General features: G+C 37.2%; 1 protein-coding gene across 1 annotated transcript in view; it reads right to left on the bottom strand.

The window, feature by feature from the left end:
- The window catches only part of NKAIN3 (sodium/potassium transporting ATPase interacting 3), a gene marked incomplete at its 5' end in the record, with an annotated part of 430,497 nt that overhangs the window by 80,457 nt on the left and 335,554 nt on the right, over positions 1–14,486 (bottom strand). Inside the window, one exon of the mRNA XM_079796055.1 lies at positions 8,131–8,328. Coding sequence (XP_079652181.1) covers positions 8,131–8,328 — 198 coding nt within the window. The remainder of the gene's footprint in view (positions 1–8,130; positions 8,329–14,486) is intronic.

Below are 14,486 nucleotides of genomic sequence, written 5' to 3'. Positions count from 1 at the left end.
TTGGTAATTTTTCACATTCTTCTATTTTTCTACCAATCTAGCTAATGGTTTACCAATTTTGTAGATTTTTTTTTAAAGTACCAAACTTCGGTTATATTGATTTTCTTTATGTTTTCTATTATTTCTTCTTTTAGTCTTTGTGATTGTTTGCTTTCTTTGGCTCTTCTTTTTCTAGTTTCGTAAGGTGAACACTTCAGTTACTTATTGGAAATGTTCTTAATTTTTGATGCGTCCATTTATAGCTATGAACTTCTCTCCAAAAACTGTAGGCTGTGCACCATAAGTAGTGATCTATGTTTTTGTTTCCATTTAGTTCAATTATTTTCAGAGAACATACCTTGAATAATTTCAATTCTTTTAAATTTATTGAGACTTGTTTTATGGCCTAGCACATGGTCGATCTTGACAAATGTTCCACGTGCTCTTGAAAAGAATGTGTGCTGTTAGGCGAGTGCTCTATAGGGGTCAGAGAGGTAAAGTGAGTGGCTGGTGTAGTGCTGGTCTTCCAGACACTTGCTGAACCTCTGTTTATTTGTTTAACAATTATTTTTGAGGAAGGCATTAAAATATTCAACTTATTTTTACATTTTTTATTTATCCTACAATTCTTTCTGTTTTTGCATACATCTTTTGGATTCTGTTGTTAAGTGTGCATGTGTTATCTTGATATATTGATCTCTTTATCATTATGAAACCCCTTCATACTAATTATATTTCTTTTCTTAAAGTCTGTTTCTCTCTGATATTAATTATAGCTTTATTACTCTTACTATTGGGCGGAGTGACATTTTTTGTCTTATTACTTTCAACTAATTTGTCTTTCAATCTAAATGGTGTCCCTCCTAGATAGGATACAGTTGGATCTTGTTCCTATAAGAAAAAAAAATAATCTATTGAGTAGATTAATGTTTTGTCCAATCACATTTATTATAATTGTATGCATACTTGGATTTACATATGTAATTTTTTCCATTTTTACCCATGTATTTAATGTCATTTTGCTTCTTTTTCCCTCTACTTAGAGAAGTTGTGGGTCATTAACTCTTCAAAACATTTTTTGCCACTATTTCTCTCATCTTTCCTTTTAGGATCCTAGTAATGTTTATGTTATATTGTTATGTTGTCTCCAGATCACTGAGATTCTGCCCATTTTTCTTCAAAATTTCTCCCTGTTTATCAGATTTGGTAATTTCTTTTTGTTTCTTCAAGATGAAGTACTCCTTCTTCTGCCACTGCAAATCTCTGATTGAACACATTTAGTGAATGTTTCATTTATTATTGTAATTTTCAATTATTGACTATCCATTTGGTTCTTTTTATAATTTCTGTTTCCTTATTGATATTTCCTATTGTTGAATCATTGCCATCACACATTTTAAAATCATTTAAACATGATTTCCTTTAACTTTGAGCATTTCTATAATTGGTGCTTTGAAGTCTTTGTCTGCTAATTATATCTGAACCCACTCAGAGACAATTTTTCCTGGAATTTGGGTCACACTTTTCTGTTTCTTTACATGTTTTTGTTATTTTAGGTAATATATCATAACAACTCTTTTTTCCTGCTGAAGGTTTTGGGTTTTTATTTTTTGTAATTAGGTGTAAAAATAAATATGCTCCTAAAAATGGTAAGAGCAATAATGCAGTCAAGACTCATCATGTGTCCAAATCTACACCCATTTGTATCTCGGTCAACCCAGGTCTTTCCCCAGCTGCTGTATGGATACAGACATCTCTCTCCTTCTTGGCCATGTGGGCTGAAGGGAGATCCCATCTCCTTCACCTCCACTCACAGTCACTTGCTGAATCTCAGTAATGATTTTCGGTCTATCCTCTGAACCACTCTCACTGAAACTTCATAACTTTTCTCAAACCAGTATTTCCTAAATTATTTCCTTTAGAAAATTGTTTGGAAATTTTGATACTATTTTTCAATTAAAATATTTTTCTCAAGTTTCATTTTGAAATAACTTCAGACTTACACAGAAAATTTAAAAAAAAAGTTCAAAGAATTCCTGTATATCCTTCATCCAGTTTCCTGAAATGTTAGCACCTTACATTGCCACAGTACAATGATAAAACCCAGGAAATTAACATTGGTATAATATTATTGTCTAATCTGTTGACTTTATTCAATTTTTAAAAAGTATATATTTTATTGATTTTTTTTTACAGGGAGGAAGGGAGAGGGATAGAAAGTTTGAAACATCGATGAGAGAGAAACATCCATCAGCTGTCTCCTGCACACCCCCTCCTGGGGATGTGCCCGCAACCAAGGTACTTGCCCTTGACCGGAATCGAACCTGGGACCCTTGAGTCCGCAGGCCGACGCTCTATCCACTGAGCCAAATCGGTTAGGGCTCAATTTTTAACAACTGTTCCACAATTGTCTGCTTTTTGGTCTAGTATCACGTGTTTCATTTAGTTGTCATGTTTCCTCAGTCTCTTTTAATCTGGACGAGTCCCTCAGCCTTTATTTTTAATTAGTTTTTTAAACAATGGGATTTCTTAGAAACTTAATATGCTAATTCACATACTGAATCTCCAAGGAGAGAATATAATATGACATCAGTCAAACTTATGTCACCACGGAATCCTTCTTGAGGTTCAGTTTGTAGGATAGGTATTCCAAGGACACAACAGGGCACGTGGCCCAGGCTACTGTAAGAATCTCCTGATAATGTTTTTCCTTATCTGATCCATCCTGCACACGCCTATTAGAATAGCCTCCTAAATTCCGAGTTCTGAGCACGCCATTTTCTTACCTATAAACTAAAAATAGGTATTATTTTTCACTTAGGGTAAAGGCTCAAGGCCTTAATTTAGTATTCAAGTGCCTCCATTAACCTTTCTTCCAACTTAAGCCACTATTTCTGTGCATATACTCTACCTAGGCCAAAGTGAACTATGCACTATTCCCCTGCTTTATTTTTATTTCTCTGCTTATTCTGTCCCTTCTGTGAACACATGTGAGAAATAACCAAAGGTTCTCTTTTTTGCAAAATGCAACTGCAGCCATGGCACATCTGAACCTCAGTTTTCTTGGAGCTTGTCTTGGGCTAGTTGTAATAAGAGTCTTATCAAGACCCATATCTGACCCTTTCTGGCTAAGGCAGCTCTTTTTTTAAAATCCTCACCTGAGCATATGGTTTTTAAATTAATTTTAGAGAAAGTGGAAGGAAGAGAGAAAGACAGAAAAACATTGATGTGAGAGAGAAACATCTATCTGTTGCCTTTTGTACATGCCCTGACCGGGAATTGAACCCATAATCTTCCTGGTGTATGTGACGATGCTCCAACCAACTAAGCCACCACACCAGGGCCAAGGCAGCTCTTTTGTCTGGGACTATGAACTCTATCCAGAAGGAGTTTCTCTGCTCTCTTGTCAGGACAACCAGCCTGTTACTTGTTTTCACTCTGCTGAATGCATCCATTGTTGCCCCTTGTGATATGCTTTAATATATTGTTTTCATGGACCCAAAGAGGTAATTGCTTGAACTCTCAGAATTCTTGATTCTCGCTGTGCTGGCATGAATGTAAGCTTCTGTAATCCCTCCAGTAAGTCATTTGGGATGTCCTTGAAATATTAAAGTTTGAGCCACTGAAAGACAAGTTCACTTCCAAGAGTAGACTCTGTGGACCTAAATTAAAGATCGCAGCTTCTCTGAATACTACTTCCTCCCATGAGCGCCGAAGGCACTTAGAATCTTAATTATGGATCTCCCATTTTCTGTCCATCCTATGGCACTTTGATGGCTGTCTGATCTCCCCTAGTAGACTGACAGATAACATGGGTGGATCATGTCTAATTCAACTTTTTCAGTTTAATTCCATCCTCTCATCCCCAAAGCTCCTAGCACAGTGCTTTGTAGACAGTAGGGATTTACTGAGTATGTTTTTCTGAATGAATGATAATCTGCCTGTTTTCATTTAGAAAGAATATAAAGATGACATTAAGATTTTCTTTGTGGAATTTATACAAAATTTGTTTAAAGGGACAGTGTAAATGTTTTAAAAATTAATTCTTGTTCTTATGAAAGCTACTTTTCTCTAATCTAATAATTATTCATACCTATGGCTAAAGATAAAATGTCTATGAATGACATTAAATTACCCTAAATAAAACATCAGTAACATTAGTTTTCTTGATTCTAATATCTCCATAAGACTCCAGTCACAACGTTTGTCTTGATTAATTATTAAACATTTCTCATATTTTCTAGATATGAGTCCTAATTAAGCTTTGCATTGCTCTGTTGAAATTGCATTTAAGTCTACCAAATGTTTTAGCTCGCTTTTGCAATGAGTAGTCAATGTTCAGTAGATTATTTAAAACTAGCAGGTCAGTAAAAATTTATGAAGACCTGCAAACGTGTGGGATAATTATGAGCATCTGGGTCTTGGGAGACTTAATTCTGTTGTTTGGAAGTGGTATGGAATTTGTGGTTTGAGACATAAATGTCTGTGGTAAATGATTAACATACAGAATAAAATCCAATTGTACACACACTATTAAAGAGAATGTTATGATATAAGAAGAATATGAATTTTAAATGCTCACATATTTTGTTATTAAAACCCAAAGATGCTGTGTACAAATGACATACACTAGTATTAGTTTTAGACCACTTATGCAGGAAGTATCACCTTTCCATAAGATTTAAAAAACACAATTCTCATAATTGTAAATATGTTGCTCTGAAATAAGTGGAAAGAAACCCACCTAAAATCAAAGACAACAATACATAATTTGAAAGTTGTGAAATATTCAGGATATATTTCATTTTAATCTAAAATAATACTGGAAATCTTGTCTTGTAGTTATATTACACAATAAAAGCCAGAGATCAACAACTAATCTTTTTTATTTTTTTTCCGGAAGGTTGAACAATAGAGTTCTGACTATGGATGCAGGTGGTCAGCTTTGAATGTTCACTAAAGTAATACGTCGAGGAATTCATTTATAAATGACAAGCACTTTTAGTGGCAACATACACTGAATTCAGTATTTCTTGAGCATAGGTTTTTATGTGACAGTTTAGCTCCTTATCAAATGAATACTTTCACCTTGCTTTTCAAGTGACCTGGAGTTCCCATGGGTAAATGACTTTTTGATTCCATAGTATCCTGCTGAATTTTAAAGATTTGGACATCATGCCATTATTCCTTGAAATGGTTTAGCAATTTTACATGAATAATTTTTAAAAAGAGGAGGATCTTTCCACCTATGAAATATTGTAGAAAAATGTTTCCATAAGAACCTTTAGAATTTAGTACATGATAATAGAGTACTCTTTTACCATAAAATAGGCTGAAAAATTTTAAGAGAAAATTTGCCTCTACATTAAAAAAATATTATAACACACACACACACACACACACACACACACACACACACACACACACACACCACTGCGTGCACACACATACAGGGATGGGCAAAATAGGTTTATAATTGTAAGTAACATTCTTTTGAGTTAATAAAGCCATTATAATAATCTTAATCTGCATGTCTTTTTCCATACCTACTTTTGCCTACCCCTGTATGTGTGTGTGTGTGTGTGTGTGTGTGTGTGTGTATTTAAAGAAAGACCACAGAATAGGGAAAGATTGATAGACATATATTGACAAATGACAGTGTATTTAAAAATGATCATAGAAACCAAGAATAAGCAGATTCCCTGTTATATCTCTGAATGAAAAATCCTTAGCATTGGGTACAACCTCCTTCTTTGAATTCAGTGTCAAATTTGGCTTTCATTGAACAAGAACACTAAAAGATCTTTGATTTAAAAAAAATTTGAATCGTTAGTTTTTTAAAAAAGCATTCTAATTAAAATGTGCTCTAAAAAACTATCTTAAAACTTGACATATGCAGGTTAAAGAACAATAATTAAGAAAGTGAGGTGAGATCACTGCATCAGTGGCCCCCAAAAAGCCATGTTTCCTAATAGTCTCACTCTTCCATAGTCTCTCCCAAAATGACTCTGGGCTTGGTCCTATCAGTCATCTGAGGGCTTGTAGCCAAATAGACAATAGTAAGCATTACTCAAGTACAGGCATACTTTGGCGATATTGGGGGGGGGGGGGCAGGTTCAGGCCACTGTAATAAAGCAAATATTGCAATAAAGCGAGTCACATTTTTTTTTGGTTTCCCAGTACTTATAAAATTTTTGCTTATACTATACTTTCATCTGTTAAGTGTGCAATAGAATTGCGTCTAAAAAGAAAATTTCCATATCTCAATTAAACACATTTTACTGTTAAAAAATGCATGATTTGAGTCTGTTGGAAAATATACACCTTTCCTGGGTATATACCTGAAAAACTTAAAAACACGTATTCACAACAATATATGCACACCTATGTTCATTGCAGCATTGTTCACGGTGGCCAAGAAATGGAAACAACCGAAGTGTCCTATAACAGAGGACTGGATAAGGAAGATGTGGTGCATGTACACAATGGGATACTACTCAGCCACAGGAAAGGATGAAATACTGCCATTTGCGACAGCATGGATGGACCTTGAGAATATTATGCTAAGTGAAATAAGTCAGTCAGAAAAAGCTAAGAGCCATATAACTTCACTCATATATGGAATATAAAACCGAAACCGATGGACACAACAGCAGTGTGGTGGTCACCAGAGGGAAGGGGTGGAGGTGAAGGGGGACCTAACATATGGTGGCAGGAGATTTGACTTTGGGTAGGGAGCACACAGTGCAATATACAGGTCTTGTAACATAGAAACCCACACTTGAAACCTGTATGATCATATTAACGAGTGTCTCCTCAATAAATTTAATTAAAAATACATAGAAATATATACATAACATTTTTAAAAAAATGGTGCCAATAGACTTGCTCAATGCAGGGTTGCCCCAAATTTTCAATTAGTAAAATGCAAAATCTGCAATAAAGTGAAGTGCAATAAAATGAGGTATGCCTGTACAGGCTGGAAAATGCTTGCATATTGGGCTTCTTTTGGAATTCAGGTGCCTTGCTATAAGAAAGCCTATCATTTTTTTTCCAGCAGCCAGCACCAGACATCTGAGTTCTTCTTGGATGCTCTAGCCCCAGCAGAGCTCTTGCTGAGAAGGTTCACATGAGTGATCCTAGCCAGTATCACATGGATCATAACTACCCAGTGGAGCCTTGTCCAAATTCCCGATGCACAGAACTCTAAGCAATAAGCTGGTATTATTTCAAGTAATTATATTTTGGAGTGTTTTGTTACACAGCAGTAGATAACAAATAAAGTAAATGATATCAGGGATTTCTCAAAGTTCTTCTTAGAAATAATCCCAAGGTACATTTTTCAGTGACACACACCTATATTTCTGTCATCGATTAATTTATTATTGAGTCTATATCTCTCTTTCTGACTTTAACCAGCTAGATAGGACTGAGGTAGTTAGTTTATGGGAAGAGCATGGTTAAGAATGGCTTCCTTGTGTATTGACTCAAACAAAATGCCAAGTACTTGCTGGATCCCAAATAAATAGCATTCTTGATGATGGTAGGTAGCTTAAATTAATCCCATTCCACAGTGATCAAACTGTGGGTGGGATAGCATCGTGGAAATAAATTAACTTTAAGAAGTTTCAAGCACATAAACCTTCTGTGGTCCAATCAAGCCATTTCCTCTGTGTTGCTCTAGGTGGAGCTGTGTCCTGACCCCAAATTTTAGGCACTAGAATGTGTAACACTCTCTGGGATTTGTTCTCTTAAGGAGTGACTTTTTGAAATATGAAATTTATTAGACTGAACAAACCATTGAGTGTGTTTCCATTTTCTTTCTCTAGAACTAATGTGCATTAGTAAAAGAATGCATGAGAAGTTGAAGCTGTAGTAGAAGGGAAGTAGAAAAGCCTAAGGCACGGGGTGGGAAACAGTGATACTATTTCATTGAATGGGTGGATTGTATCTCAAGCTAGAAAGGACAGCAACTAACCAGTTCTAGAGACAACGTGTCTGGATACCTATTGGAAAAAGATGTCACCCGCCATTAAGTATAACTGATGTTAGCATAATCGATGCTATTTCCATGTCCCTGGAAATGGTTCAGATATAAAATGCCACTAAAGGAGGGTCCTGGTCAGACAATGACACAGAGGTGGAACTTACAGAAAGTAGTATTTGGATGGCACTGTGGATGACCTCCAGGTACTGAAAGTCGACGATGCAGCCTGTGACAGAGACGTACGTGTAATCATCCATCATGCCGTGGGCTGATGGAGGCAGCACTCTTCGGACACAACCAGGCCCATGTTCCCGCCACCATGACCGATGTACAGAAATGTTGAATGTCATTAGATCTGTATCCTAGGTGGGCAGGAGACAAGGAAACAGAAGGTGACAATCATATCAAATCATATCTTTGATTTTCTCCTTAGGGAGAACTCAGGATGGTTGAAATTGTTGAGATGATTTAAATTTCAAGCGCAAAGTAACAAAGACAAAACCAGACATGACTATATGTATCATATGCCTAAACTGTGTAGAGATAGAATCTTTTGAATAATAACATTCTAAGGTTAGCACACATCATGAGTCCCTCTACATATATTCATTTAAAATTTTTTTGTTCATTTTGAAACTTTTTATCTGCATTTTCTTGTTTCATTATCATTGATATCACCATCATGTGATAACATTTTTGAGTGTTTTATTGCATGTAGACATTTTTCTAAGTACTTTTCATATATTATATCCTTTAATTTTTATGTATATACTATTACCAACCTAATTTATAATAGGCTGAATAATAGCCCTCCCAAAACACATGCAAATCCTACTCCCTGGAACCTATGAATTTCACTTTCTATGGCAATAAAGAACTTTGCAGATGTGATTGAGTTAAGAATCATGAGATGGGAGAATTATCTTGGATTATCTGAGTGGGGCCTAAATGCAATCACATGCATCCTATGAGAGGGAGACAGAAGAAGTTTAGATACAAGAAAGAAGAGGAGAAGGCAATGTGACCATGAAGGCAGGGATTGGAGTGATGTGGCCATTAGCCCAGGAATGTTGGCACCAATAGATGCTGGATGAGATAAGAAAGGGTTCTCCCCTCAAGCTCCAGAGGGAACATGACCCTGCAAACACCTTGACTTCAGCCCAGTGAAACTGATTTCAGACTTCTGGCCTCCAGAATTGTGAGAGAATAAATTTCTGTTGTTTAAAAACACCATGCTTGTGGTAATTTGTTAGAGTGAAATAATGAGAAACTAATATATATGAGAAAAGTAAGTCACAGAGAGGTAAAATAAATTGCCCAATTTAGCTAATGAATAAATTAAATAACTTGCCTACTTAGTGGCCAACCGAGCACTTGACCCCATGCAGTCTATACTTTTAGGTATGACCTGGTACTATCCCATTGCCTACTGTATACTCCCCACAAACCCTTACAATTCCTCATACTCTGAAGGGAGCTAAGTCCTTTCTTCTTACTTGTTTCCAGAAAATTCCACCACAGCCAGAGCAAAAGAACAAAGGAGGCAATCCTCAACATATACATCTCAAAAAAACCTATCAGACCTCTTGAAAGAGACAACAGCCCACGTGTTTAATCCTCAAGAGATGCCCTGTACAATTCCAGGTTTTTTGGTAAACATTGCTGAATCAAAATATAGGGTGGTTATTTCTTTATTTTAGGAAATATCGGGCATTTGAAGCATTGTGAAATGTCTGGCAAAAAATAGATGTTCAATAAATATTTGTCTCAGGTTGTTAAAAGAGAGAGAGATAGATAGATAGATAGAGAGAGAGAGAGAGAGAGAGAGAGAGAGATGCCCTGTAGTGTTTTTGGGGTGTCAGCCATGAAGGACTAAGATCAAAATATTTTTGTCATAATAATAGATTGAAAAGAATAGATGGTTCTAGACTCACAAATAAATGAAAGATTACAGCTTCCTGCCTGTGCAGAGCAGGAGGAGGTATGACGATGGAGACAGGGCACGGAGGTTGGGGGACCAGGGCACTAGACCTGGAGGGAAGCTGTAGACACAGGAGCAAGGTCAGTTTATGTTGATTTTCCAGCCACCACTTCGAGCAAACTCCATTGTCACTAGCGCCAGGGGGACATGTTGAAGTGGGCACCATACATGGTCTTTGCTCAGAGGCCCAGAGACTGCCCTTTGATGGTACCATTCAAATGATGTCCAGGCCCACCTCAGTAGGATGAGGACTATCCCCACCTCAGTGCGTAGGACGCTTCTAAGTGCCAGGAATTGATTTTGGAACTCTGAAAACATAGGGGAAGCTGGTGTGAAATGCAAAGCCCTTGAACTTACATGTGGCTGAGGAGAACTCTCTGAGCAAGGACAGGGGGAAACCCTCCCCTGTTATTCTCTGCTGTGTATGCACAGGAACCATGAGGTTAGAAACACTTCCAGTTCACACCAGTAGGAAAAGTTACTCTACAGTTTTAGATTTTCCTCAACTCAGGAACTCAAAGTACTATTATAAGGATGCCTCAGATTACATCAATAACAAAACATTTTATCTCTTTCTCTTTGGTTGCTGGTTTGCTACACATATCATTCAGTTACCTTCACAGTTACAGCACTTTATTGATAATAAAACCTTTTACATCATTTTTTCAGGGGGTTGTTGACTTGCTACATGAGTCATTTGCAGGAACCCTCTAAGAGGAAAATATTATAGAAAAATAATTGCTTTAGCTAGTGAATTAAGTTGAGCACAAGACACTTTACCTGCAGGCAATCTGTACAATGACTGCTCCCTTTCCTGGCCATCAAGTTTAATCTCTTACAGTTAGTTTTAATAACTACAGAAGACTTATTATCTCCCATTTTAATAGAATTCATTAGGTTCAGAATGAACGAGCATCATCTCAAAATTTATACCAGTTTCTATTGCAGAACTGTAAGTTCCTTTCAATATGACTTTGACTAAAATTTATATTAAACAAATAAAACAAAAGTGAATTTATGAACTAATGATACATATTTGTTATGCTCATAAAATCTCTCAATGTAGTTCTCACTTAATTTGTTGGCACTATAAACTGCACTATTATTTGCAATGATTGTATTAAAATTTGAATGAGAACAGCAATATGTTGGGGTTAAGGGCAGGCCACCCCCAAATATGCCAAAGTGGCATTCTGATTATTTTTAACTAAAGTTCCTTGAGAAACAGTCAGTGCAAGAATGCTCCGACCCTTCTCTCTGTCCCCTGAAAGCAGGAAGTAAATCTCCCATACAAAAGGTACCCTACCTGCACCAGATGGTTCAGAGACTTTCTTATCACCAGAGATAGGGAATTAAGGGCCCAGAACCTATGTGAAGAAACCTTGCTACTTCTTTACTAACTTACCACTCTAAGCTCAAACTCCGCTTAGATACTTCACTAGTTAAGCACCCAAGCTGAAGTTTCTTCGCCCTGTCAATTCCTCACAAATTTATTGTTTCCTCTTCTACAAATTACAAAAGCTGCCTGCTTTGGTCCTTTCTTTAGGTCCCATTTCTGTGTGACCTCCATATGTATGAACTAGAGGCCTGATGTACAAAATTCGTGCAAGGGGCTCGGCCCTTGCAGCCCCAGCTGCCTCGGCCAGCCTTCACAGCCCCTCAAAGCCTCGGCTGGTCCTCACAGCCTCAGCCTGCCCTCGCAGCCCTGGCTTCTGCTGTTGGGTCTAATTAGCATATTAGCTCTTTATTATATAGGATTTTAAAATTTTCCCCTCCTGTTAATTTGTCTTCTGTCAATTTTTTAAAAGATATTTTATTGATTTTTTACAGAGAGGAAGGGAGAGGGACAGAGTCAGAAACATCGATGAGAGAGAAACATCAATCAGCTGCCTCCTGCACACCCCCCACTGGGGATGTGCCCGCAACCAAAGCACATGCCCCTGACCAGAATCGAACCTGGGACCCTTCAGTCCGCAGGCCAACGCTCTTATCCACTGAGCCAAACCGGTTAGGGCTGTCTTCTGTCAATTTGATTAGACCAGCCAAAAGCATGAAGGAGGATGGGGATGTGGTTTCCCTTCCTGCAATAGCATCAAACTATACTTAAAGTTCAAACTTCTTATTTAAATTTGGTTTGGAATTGTATCATAGGCTTGCATCTAATTTCTATCCCCTTCAAACATTTAAAAAACCTTGACACATGATAACTCAGTTTTGTACAAGAGGCACATCAGAGGAAATGCAACACAGAAAACTACAACAACATTTTTATAAGGAAAAAATAAATAAATATGGAGGATTACTTATTTTGTGGGAGCCTTTCATTATCACATTTAAATCATGTAGTTTGGAAATACATGGGTTATCAATATTTGACCATAGATCAACAAAGTAATCTTAAAAACAATTTTGAGTAGCTCAAATATCATTTCCCATACACTTCTTGGAATTAGTTTTATATGATGATTTAAGCACAACATGGTTAAGAACTTGACAACTGATATCCCTGCCATTTTCTTTAGAATTTAAATGATATAAATAATGGAATTTGTATTTATGCAAGCATAAGTGATTACTAAGGGGACAGTTTGTAGAACAAGGAAGAGGAAAGCAAGGAGAGAGAAGGGAAACATGAAACAAAAGCAGAAGGGCTCGGAAGGCGTAAGGGCAGCCTGGAGAGAGAGCACGTAAAAGCCAACAGAGAGAGAATTTCAGGAAGGATGGTGATGCCACAGACTCAAAGACTCCTGAAGAAAAAAGGCCACTGAATTTGCTTATTGGTGGCAGAGAAGTGGACCTTGCAAAATGCAATGCCAGGAGAGTACTGGGAGTGAAAAACTGGATTACAAGAAGTTGAAGAAATTGAGAAGTTAGGATGTTTTTCATGAAGTTTTGGAGTCAAGATAGTGAGAACATAGGAAGGTGGCTTCAGGGTGGTCAAGGGCAATAACAGTCAACACGCAAAGAACCAGATGTTAGCCATATCTGCTCACATTCACCAAGTTATGATGTAACAGAAAATTATTCCAGAATATCTTCTTTCCTCCAATATCTATTCCAGTAAATTATAAGTGTTCAAAATTTCTTTCATTTCATTAGTATGAATTACAGACTTGTTTCCATTTTATTTAAATACTTGAATTAAAAAAACGCCAGAAAGTTTTTGAAATGTTCACTAACTGTGTATATAGACATGCCTGTCCATATTCCATTCATAATGAGCAGCCACAGTCTTGGAATCAGCTCACATCCTAAAAAAATGTCAATATTCACTTCTTTTATAGTATACCACTATATATTTTCTCAAGGACATAATCTATCTCTTATTCTTCTTTGTCCTTTTAATCATCTGTTTTTTGGGTATGTTTCTAATTTAACTTTAGCTAATCCTCTCTAGAAATGGAGTCCTAACCACTCATAATATTCACTTTTCCTCTTTCTCCTTAGTTGTGGCTCAAAGAGTTGAATTTATTTTTATAAAGTTATCTACTTCCTCCATTTTATCACTTCCTTATATCATAAGCAGGCCACCTGGAAGTGAAAATGTGACCTTGGAGAGAAGTCCACATGTATTTAAGAAAATAGATTTTTGCTTAGCTTCAGGTTTATATTTATATAATATAATTTATGCCAGTTTAAACTTCTTTTAAAATACTTATTCATCTCAGAATATGAATTAGAAAAGTTAAAAAAACTTCCTACATTTCTAATTGTTTTCTTTCACTAAACATTTCAGAGGGGAAAGAGGGGAACATATGTAATACTTTCAACAATAGAGAATTATTTAAAAAAGACATTTCAGAGAACACTAGATCTACATAATAAAGAACAAACACGGTACTTTGTAGTGAGGTTTAAGTGTTTGGAGCCCAGAATAGCCTCAGTTCAAATATATAACAACTAGAGGCCCAGCGCAAATTCCTGTATGGGTAGGGTCCCTAGGCCTGGCTGATGATCTGGGCTGATCTGTGCGGTGACTGGTGGGGTGATCGGCCCCCCTCAACCCCACCCACTTGCCGGCCTGGCCCTGCCCACTCACTGGCCCCACCCTGCTGCCACTGCCAGGTCGCTTCCCTCTGCGGGCGACCAGCAGAGGGAGCGGGGGGTCCCTGCTCCCACCCACCTTGGCTGGCCTGGGGCCTGAGGGCTGGGCCCAGCTCCTGCGTTGAGTGTCTGCCCCTTGGTGGTCAGTGCGCGTCATAGCGACCAGTTGTTCTTCAGTTCAGTCAGTTTGCATATTAGGCTTTTATTATATAGGATTACATGTTATTTTTCTACATTAAAAGCAGCATTTACAGACAGGCTTAAAAGGTACCTAAACTTCCAATAGGAAGTATCTGACATTTGCTCTTGCTTTCTTAAGGCCATAAAAACTCCTATAATCCATGAACAAGTCATTGATGTTGTAAATCAAGAGCAGTCTGAGTGAGGAGTGGCTGCTGCTGATTTTGGTTTCTTGTTTCTCATCTTTACAACTAGGCCTTGCTAGAATTTTTCAATTTTCTACCATTGATCATAGACTAGGGACGGAGTTAAAAG

The sequence above is a fragment of the Cnephaeus nilssonii genome (genome assembly GCF_951640355.1).
Source record: "Cnephaeus nilssonii genome assembly, chromosome: 18".
Taxonomy (NCBI): domain Eukaryota; kingdom Metazoa; phylum Chordata; class Mammalia; order Chiroptera; family Vespertilionidae; genus Cnephaeus; species Cnephaeus nilssonii.
Note: the sequence above shows the minus strand (reverse complement) of the source record. Positions and strands in the feature narration are given on the sequence as shown.